Source organism: Ictidomys tridecemlineatus, chromosome X (genome assembly GCF_052094955.1).
Source record: "Ictidomys tridecemlineatus isolate mIctTri1 chromosome X, mIctTri1.hap1, whole genome shotgun sequence".
NCBI lineage: Eukaryota > Metazoa > Chordata > Mammalia > Rodentia > Sciuridae > Ictidomys > Ictidomys tridecemlineatus.
Window position 1 is genome coordinate 33,361,400 of NC_135493.1, and position 9,969 is coordinate 33,371,368.

A 9,969-nucleotide genomic window follows, 5' to 3' on the forward strand; every position below is an offset into this window, starting at 1 on the left:
CCTATTTATGGCAAAAGTTCCCTGAATTTTCCTAGCTGATTGCATTTCCTTTGGTTTCGTTTGCATTTTCCCCCACCTGGCCAAGATCCTATGGCAGGTAGCAGCTTGCTTTGTCTTTGCAACCTGTGGTTACAGCCTATGTCCTCTTATATTTTCTACTTTTCCTTGTAACACGTGGGTGCTTTAAAAGTTTTATCAGCAGACACCAGCATTACCATCAGGTATTAAACTAGTCTGCATTTGGCATTCAGATCAAGTCATTTAAGGATTAAAAGCATTGCTAGGGCTGGGGCTGTAGCTCAGTGGCAGAGCGCTTGCCTCACATGTGTGAGGTACTGGATTCAATCCTCAGCACCACATAAAAATAAAATAAAGATATTGTGTCTACCTAAAAACTAAAAAATAAATATGTTTTTTAAAAAGCATTGCTGACCGCACAGGTCTAGTTACAGACCCCATAGTAAGCAGCGGCTAAAATCTTTTGTCTCCAGTGGCTGAGTTACAGCCTTTTGAATTCATTGGACAATCATGTAGCAAAGAAGTCAGTATAAACTTCCCGAGTACAAAAACATAGAAAATTGAAATTGCTTCTCTCCAGGTAAACATCACAACATTTTTTCTCTCCCTTTTTCTCACTCTCCAAGTGCAAACTTCTAGAATATAAAGCCAAAAAAAATTTTTATAAAGATTCACAAAAACAATCAAACAAAAAAACCCACAAAAGCGCTCTTTCTGTGGAGAGGACTCAACAACACAGCCCATTAATCATACTAATAACTATTCACATTTATTTACAGTCTCTAGAATTATACCCCAATATTAAAAATTTTAACGTCACAGATTTTCCTTCGTCTAATTCACTTACTTTCTACAATTCCGCCAACAATACTCTGCAATCCTAAGCATGCTTAACTTCTGGAGAGAACTTTCAACTTCACTAAACTTTTATTATTTAAGTTGGAGTCCCCCCTTACAAGCCAGCATTTGTCGCTTTTGGTCCTGGCAGCTTAAAAACTGAGACCTTTCACCCCCATGTTGGAAGCCAATTGCTGGGTTTCTGTTCGTGACTAAAAGGATCGGGGTCACTCCAGGTGAACTGGGCTAACTGGGCTGCGCAAAATAACCACACAAGAGACACAAATACCTTTTTATTTGGGGTCACTGTGACGGCTCCTCTGACCTTAAGGGTCCACAGGAAGAGAGAGCTAGAGCATGCATTGACCCCTTTTATTGAGGAGAAGCTATTCAAATGAGGCAAGGGGTCAGGTATCAGGGGGCTGAGGCCAGCTTCATGATGTCCACTGTCAGCAGGTTGACTGACATCTAGGAAGGCCACACCCAAGGGCACAGTAAGAGAAGGGGACACACACAAGGCACTTCCATGGAACATGCTGTCCTAAACAGGGCAAGGGGTTATATTACAAAGGAACAGGTGAGTGTAGCTCCACCCTTGGGAATGTAGGAAGCCATGCCCAGGCACAAAGACAGTCACTCAAATTCTAGAAGAGTGGGGCAGTCAAGCAGCATGATTGTCTGATGCCACATTGCCCAGCAGGAGAGTTAACTCAGTCCCGTGCAAGTTTGGTCTCCCACATGACTTGGAGAGAGTCAGGGACCAGGGTGGTACTGGGACCTGGCCATTGCTGGATAAGTGGGTTCCAGGAACCCAGTGGTTACCGGACTGGCTAGCTGGGTGAGCTGAGAACAAAATGCCCTCTACCATCTTCCAACCTTCTTACCCACTATAGCCAACCCCTTCAGATATGTTTTTCTCACAGTGAGAAACTGAGGTGACTCCATTTTTGAGAAGCCAGCCTCTACCTCAGAGCAAAGCCTGTCCAAGGAAGGGGGCGTGACCCTTGTCCTTGAAAAAACCCACAAGAGCACTCCTAAGTACATACCCACCCTGCTGAGGGGTTTGTCTGCAAATAACAGGAGAGATCTGTGGCACCAGGTGTCCCTGACTCAGTTAGGCTAGGTGAGGACCCATAGCAACCCCCTAGCAACCACCAATCAGCATGAGACAGGGAAAATACCTGGGATGCCAGATGACCCCCCAGTAGTTTATGGTGGTTGATAACATGTTGGGAAACCATGTAGTTTAGCATGTACACCCCTCGTGGCCTAAACCAATCAGTTCAAACTATCCCCCTCTTATACTAACCAATCACCCCTGCCCAACTTGTTCCCACCAGTGAATGTGCTAATCAATGTTAAAAGTTGTTGTTTGACTTTCCCGCGGTATGGAATGATTTGCTGTGTGTTGTTGTGAAGCATAGACTATCCCCCTTAAACCTATAAAATCTCAGTGGACAAAGAACCAGGACTCACTCCCTGGGACCTCTGTGACAGAAACAGTTAAGAGTCCAGGCTTGAGCATGCCATAAAGACTCGTGTGTGATTACATCGGATTTGGCTCCTGGAGGTCTTTTGGGGTCCCACGAATCTGGCATTACAACAGCCTTTAAAATTCTATCCTTATTCTGTATGTTAGGTATTTTCATTATAATGTGACTTGGTGTGGGTCTGTTGCAGTTTTGTACATTTGAGGTCCTGTAAGCCTCTTGTATTTGATTTCCCATCTTGTTCTTTAGGTTTGGGAAATTTTTTGATATTATGTCATTGAAAAGATTTTGTATTCCTTTGGTTTATATCTCCATGCCTTCTTCTATCCTGATAAATCTTAAATTTGGCCTTTTCAGGTTACCCTTCAATTCCTGGAAGTTCTGTTCATGGTATCTTACCATCTTCTCTGTGTGGACAACTTTATTTTCAAGATTATGCATTTTGTCTTCATTGCCTGGGGTTTTATTTTCCAAGTGGCATAATCTGTTGGTGATGCTGTACATTGCATTTTTATTTGGTTTATTGATTCCTAAATTTCAAGGATTTCTGTTTGATTTCTTTTCAGAATCTCTATTGAAGTGTTTTTTTAATCTCCTGAAATTAGTCTTGTGATAGTCAAGCAGAAGTGTCTTCATTTTGTTTAGTAACTCTATTTTGTAAAACAACCATGCCAAATAGAAAGGTCACTACCAGGGCAAGTTGTTCTTTTCCTTTTGCTATAGAAACCCTTAAGAACATGGAACTACCTAAGAGGACTTTGTTTCTGTAACTATCAGAATGGGGCTGTGTTTCTGTAACTGGGGTGAGTGAGCTAATTGTGATTGATTAAGATTCCCGCCACCTGACTACACTCTCCCACTGCTGTAACTTGGCTTGATTGCATTGGCTGGACCCCCAAATGCCCCTTTTGTGGTTTTCAGGCTTAAAAGGAGCACCCTTGCAATTGTTCCGGGCTGATCCAGAACAGACTTTATGTTCCCAATAAGTTGCCACCCGTGTGCTTCCATAAAGGCTTGATTGATAATATGTGAGTGGTCTGGAAGTCAATTTATGAAACCCCAGGACGTTGCTTTAACAATAACAGTCTCTAATTTCAGTCCTTACATCATCCTTTATGTCATGAATTGGCTGAACTATTTACATTATAAACTCCTCTAGATTTCTTCTACTGTGTTGTCAGTGGGTTCTATTATTGAAGTGTCTTGGTTTGTTTGGGGCGCTTTGTTTCGTTGTTTTTTTCTTGTCATGTATGCCCATCTCCCACATCTAGCACTGTGTTTCTGAGGCAGTACAGATTGTACCTTGTAGGCACATAGTGTACCTGAATGTTTCTGGGAACCTCGCCTATGACGGGGTGACAAATAATAACAACATCCAGTACAAACAACATACAGCTGTAAACCAAATAGCTCCTATAAGAGCTTTTACTGTTTTGTTGCAAATAAACAGAAATGATGTGCTCAATTTTTGTCTACAATATAAACAGTTTGCAAAATGGTTTACGATTTCAAGTGGTGGACAATGAAAGAACAGAAAAGGTGTAGGATGAGATATTTATGAAGAAGAGGGAGAGGATATAGAAGTAAAATATTGTAGGAAGAGAAAAAGAGGAATTAATGGAATTTGGCTGTTAGCAGAAGAAAGGAGAGAGAATTCAAGGAAACAGAAAAGTGAGAGGAAAATATATATAAAGTAAAAATTTTAAAACATTTTAAAAAGAGTAAACAACAAAACTGTAATATACTATTCAGACATCCCATTCCTCAATAAACTGACACATGAAAAACACTTGGTTTCAAAAATGGTTGAAATGTGTGTTAAAAATAATAAAAAAGGATCTCAATGAAATATTAAAAAATTGTTTCCATTGAACTTCAAAAGTTTCTCCCCTTCCCTTCTCAGCAGGTGGGTGGGGTTGTCTGGTGTATGATGCTTGCTCCACCCTCAGGATGGGTGGGTTTTCTAGGTATGCTCTGGTCTCTTGGCTGGGTGACAATTGGTCTGGAGATTATAAGCCATGTACCACTAGGACCCAGTAATTACCATTCCACACTGGAAGACGGCACCCCAGGAATCTCCTTTGGGTTCCACTCCTTTGGTGTAGGAGTCTATTCTTGGCCCCTTATGTTGCCTGAGGACCCCATGATTTCTGGTGTCTGACTTAGTCTCCAAAGTCAATCTCTTTCATCCCAGCCCTTTTGTTTTCCTGGGCAGGTCCTTTTCTCCCAGCTCATCCTGAGACCTGGGCACCAGGACCTGCACACCTGTCTCAGAGCTGTGTGCTGGATCTGGAGGGTCTGGCCGCCCAAAGGAATGTGGAGCCCGGCCATGTCTGGGGCTCAGCTGTTCTGTGTCACAGGCACTGAGGCCCATGGGTTGGCCATGAAGCTCAGTGCGATGGGCTGAGTTGGGGGCTTGAGAAGGTTTGGGAGACTGGGGACTGGGAGCCTGAGGGCCCTATTGTGTTCTGGACTGATGCCAGACATGGCAGGTCCAGGAGACCACTGGGTGCCAAACTGGGGAAGGAATCAGAGCCTCGCTTGTGTCCCGACCTGGTCAGTGTTGGCCTGAGTGTGTTTCGGGAACCTGGTGGGCACGGGACCCACCGGTTGGGCGAGCTGAGAACCAAATGCCCTCCCAGCCTCTTCCAAGCATCTGACCCACTGGAGCCAGTCCCTTCGGTCTGTGCCAGCCTCAGGACTCACAGAGCTGAGGAGAGCCAGGCTCTCTCCAGCCTCTCTAACCTGTGCTCCCCTGGGTGATATGCTCCCAGTTTCTGACTTTTCACAGGATTGAGAGGCTCAGACAGGCCCACGTAGAACTAGCTGCAAACTTATGGATCTGGGTTTCCTGATTCTTTAAGCTCTGCCATTCTATAGTCCTCAAATTGCTCCTGGGTCACAAAGGATTGATCAACTCTGGTGGAGAGTTTTATTTTTTATTTCTTTTTTAAGAGGGAGGGAGGGAGAGAGAGAGAGAGAATTTTTTAATATTTATTTTTTAGTTTTCGGCGGACATAACATCTTTATTTTATTTTTATGTGGTGCTGAGGGTTGAACCCAGCGCGATGCACATGCCAGGCGAGCGCACTGCCGCTTGAGCCACATCCCCAGCCCAAGGTTTTTTAAAATATTCACTTAATGCATCAAGCAGTCTGGGGTTCATCCAGGGCAGACTGTCCCTCCCTGTCTCAGGATTTTTCACTCTGAGCCTCCGGGAGGCATGTTACAATTCTGCTGTTTGAGTTCTGGGTAGCTGAGCTAAAGGGAAATGCTGGCTCACACTCATCCTCCATCTTTCCCCTCAAAAAACCCAAACTCTTTATAAGGTCCTTGCTTAGCATCTGGATGGCTATCTTAAGTAACAGCCGCCATTTTAAGGAAAAATTTTCCCTTTCCCGCCCAAGGGCGTTTCCGAGAAAGGCTGAGGTCTCCCTCATTCCAAACCAGCCCTTAACCACTGCATTAGGACCTGCCTGGAACTCAAGCCTGTTTTGCCTCTCTCTCCTATAGAGAGATGGCTTTTATTTGTCCCCTCTGACAAATAAACTCTGTGGTATCTCTAGCTGGTCTCCATCTTTCATTTCTCGCGTAACCGGCTCTCCTTCGTCGCTTTCCCTTCACACTTAACCAGGCTCTGACCCTGTGGGCCAGCAGCAGCTGTGTAGAGCACGTGGGCCTCGGGAAACAGCACTTGGCCTTGGCCAACTGTGGCCAGACCTTTGGGAAGCCTGCCCTTGGGAGAGGTAGGGTGCTATGGTGTGGAGCTGAGGTGTCCCCCAAACCTCAGGAGAGAGAACACAAGAAGGTTGGAAGAGAAATGATTGGGTTATAGCCTTAACCTAGTCAGTGAATTAATCCCTGGTGGAATTAACTGAGCGGGAACTGGAGGCAGGTGGAGCGAGGCTGGAGGAGGCGCGAAGTGGGGCGTGGCCTTGGGGTATGTATTTGTATGTGGCCAGTGCAGCCCTGGCTCTGGCTTCTGGTTATCGCGAGAGCTGCTTCCCTCCACCACGTTCTTCCACCATGATGTTCCTCCTCATCTGAAGCCCCCAGGAATACAGCCAGCCTTCTACTGACAAGACTTCCCAAACCGTGAGCCCCCAAACTTTCCTCCTCTAAAAATTTTTCTTGTTGGGCCTGTTGGGAAAAGTATAAATGGCAGCCGTACCCCAGAGAGAAAAAAACCCCAACATGGAACCTAAGGACCTCTTCTTCCTACCTTCCTCTTTTCTGCAGTGGCGTGAAAAGTTCCCACCCGTGTGAACTCTCCCACTGGCGCCAATTTCAAATCTCGCTGGCTGGGAACCTTAGCCCCAATAAGAACTAATTCCTGGGCTCTGGAGATGATATCTGAAAGAACTTGCCAATAAACGGGTGGCCTGCCATTTATCTAAGCCCTACCATCTCCCGCTTAGTTCTATATAAGCACTCAGCTTTTTGCAATAAAATTGGAATTCTCCCGGCAAAGTGTCTTTGCGTGGGGAATTCTTTCAGGGCCTAATTGCTACGGGAAAAAACCTGACTATAACTCAGGGGTCTCTCCTTGGTTCTAGGGACCAGCGGGCTGCTTGGCATTCCCGGACTCTGAGTTGCATAAAGCTGTTTTCATCCCTGACTGGGATTAGCTGCTTTCCATTGTGCTATGGCTGAAGCCTGTGGGTGGAAGTACAGGATGGCGATGGATCTGCGTTGGTCACGTCTGCGGGTGGCTGTCGTGTGCTCCAATAACCTGAACCGGAGCATGGTGGCTCACCGCCTCCTCAGGAAACAAGGATTCAATGTCCGGTCCTTTGGAACAGGAGCTCACGTGAGGCTTCCAGGACCAGCACCTGGCAAGCAAAATGTTTATGATTTCAGAACCACATATGATGAGATGTTCCACGATCTTCTTATGAAGGATGGAAACTTCTATGCACAGAATGGCACTTTACGTATGTTAGACAGAAATAGTAGAATCAAGCTCCGGCCAGAAAGGTTCCAGGACTGTGAAGATGAGTTTGATTTGATCTTCACATGTAAAGAGCTAGTCTACGACCAGGTGGTGGAAGTTCTTAATTCCAGAGAACAGGTAACCTGCCGTCCAGTGCACGTGATCAACGTGGACATCGTGGACAACCATAGAGAGGCCACCCGGGGAGGGCTCATTATCTGGGAGATCTGCATGTGTATCCTGCACTTGAGTGACATGGAGAATGACCTCGATGGCATGCTGCAAAATTTTGAGAAGAAGACTGGCAAGGCTTTCCTGCACACTGTCTGCTTTTACTGAAGACGGCTGCCTCACACCGTCCAAAGCCACCTTCTTGAACTTTCTTTCTTTGAGGGGGTACTGGGGATTGAACTTGGGGGCACTTGACTACTGAACCACATCCCCAGCCCTATTTTGTATTTTATTTGGAGACAGGCTCTCACTGAGTTGCTTAGCAGCCTGCTTTTGCTGAGGCTGGCTTTGAACTCGCCATCCTCCTGCCCCAGCCTCCTGAGCTGCTCTTTTGTTAATAATTTTTTTCCTTCCTGGTATCTTTTTCTTTTAGATACTTGGCCAGTGGACTGTGACATTTTGCAAACATATATGGAAAGAGAAGATGCACATACGAACCAGATTAAAACCATTTGTTTTTTTTTTCTGTTTCCTTTTTATTTATGAAGAAGATATAGATTATAAAGGGGGTTTTTCTTTAACCCAAAAAGAAAGAAGGGTATGATAGATCCCCTTAACATATGTGTGTCTTTATTCCTGTTTTTCCTTTTTTGCTCCTCCTAAGTTCCTGCATTAAAGTATTAAATAAGTACTTAACTAAAGCAATGAGTTATGTTAAGAAGGAACCTGGCCAATAAATAAATAGATGCCAAAAAAATAGATGCTTCTATCTTTTTAAAAATTGGTTCTAATTATACATGACAGTAGAATGCATTTTGACACATTGTACACAAATGGAACACAACTTCTCCTTCCTCTGGCTGTACATGGTTCAGAATCACACAGGTACTGTAACCATACATTACATAGGGTAATAGTGTCCATCTACTTCCACTATCCTTCCCATCCCCACCCCCTCTCCCCTTCCTTGACTCCCCTTTGCACAATCCAAAGTTCTTTGTTTCTTTAGTACCCCTGTTGTCAATATGGATCAGCATCCACTTACCAGAGAAAACATTCGGCCTTTGGTTTTTGGGTTTGGCTTATTTTGCTTAGTATGATATTTTCCAGCTTCTTCTATTTACCTGCAAATGGTGTAATTCCATTCTTTTTTAAAGGCTGAATAATATTCCACAGTGTGTATGTACCACATTTTCTTTATCCATTCATCCGTTGAAGGGCACCTAGGTTGGTTCCATAGTTTAGCTATTGAGTTGAGCTGTTATAAACCCTCATGTGGCTGTGTCACTGTAGTATGCTGATTTCAAGTCCTTCTATCTTTAAGAACCATCTTTTAAGTGGGAATACAAATGTAATTACATATGACATCCTCCAGTGAATACCTAACTTTGAGCTACTCCACAATATACACATATTTCAAAACATCATTTTGTAACCACAACTATGTACACATTTTGTCAATTGAAATGATAAGGGACTGGGAATATAGCTAAATGCTGTGCACTTGCCTAGCATATGAGGCCCTGGGTTCAACACTGGAAAAAAAAAAGATAAGCAGGTGTTTCATGCTGGTTATCTTCTGTTTGCTTCTCCAGGTGACTTCACCCTTCTAACATCCTGCTCTATGCCCCAAAAGATAGTTCATGAAACATGTCAATTTGGCTAGGTTGAACCACAGTCCCCAGAATTTCTGCTGTGAGCTGCTAAGGGGAATTCCCTGAGGCAATAGCTCTTTTCTAGAAAACACACCTTCTTTGAGTTATTCAATCAAAGGCTAACCTAGGTACTGCTGTGAAGGTATTTTGCAGTTGTAATTAAAGTCTCTCATCAGTTTCTGTTGAGTAAGTCGAAAGGCAGATTTTATTAGGGCCTGGCCTATTCCAATGGAAGCCCTTTAAAAGGAAGGCTTTAGCCCCCTGAGAACAGAAACACAAAGCAGCAGAAAGGAAGGAAGGAAGCCTTTCAACATCTCTCCATCTAGGGATCTTCACGCTGTTGTGGCTGTTTGCTGACTGTTGGCCTGAGGTAGTGGTTGAGTCTGCAACTGCTCTGCCTTTCCCTGGACCTTCCTTCAATCTCTTCAGCTCCTGATTGAGAGAGTCTACCTTCTTGTGATCTTCCCTTCCTGATTGCATGCCCCATGGACTTTGGACTTTCCAGCCAGCCTGACAATGGATTGGGTAAGGAAACTCCTTGTAATAACCCCCTGCACACACACACACACACACACACACACACACACTCACACTCGCACACACACTCTCACTGAGAAGTGATTTGTGTATGTATTGGATGTGTCTCCCATTGGTTCTGCTTCTCTGGTTGAATATCAACTACACTCCTTGCTTGAGAGGCTCATTACTATAAATAAATTCCATGGGCTTCCTTGGTCTCTGATTTCTGGTGGTAGATTAGAGGAAGGAAAATGATTTTATAGAGGATTTATCCCTATTTACTTATTGTCTTGCCCTGACATCTTTCCTGTGAAAGACCTAAGCAACCTCATTCTACTTGGGACCT

The 9,969-nt window shown here is 44.3% G+C and overlaps 1 protein-coding gene across 1 annotated transcript; it reads left to right on the plus strand.

Annotated features, from left to right (window-relative positions):
- The first annotated feature begins 6,356 nt into the window (after positions 1 to 6,356).
- LOC101964922 (RNA polymerase II subunit A C-terminal domain phosphatase SSU72) lies at positions 6,357 to 8,186 on the plus strand. Its single transcript, XM_078033983.1, has 2 exons — positions 6,357 to 6,440; positions 6,902 to 8,186. Exon 2 carries the CDS (start codon positions 6,991 to 6,993, stop codon positions 7,615 to 7,617), a length of 627 nt encoding a protein of 208 aa, XP_077890109.1. The 5' UTR covers positions 6,357 to 6,440; positions 6,902 to 6,990; the 3' UTR covers positions 7,618 to 8,186.
- The last annotated feature ends 1,783 nt before the right edge of the window (positions 8,187 to 9,969 follow it).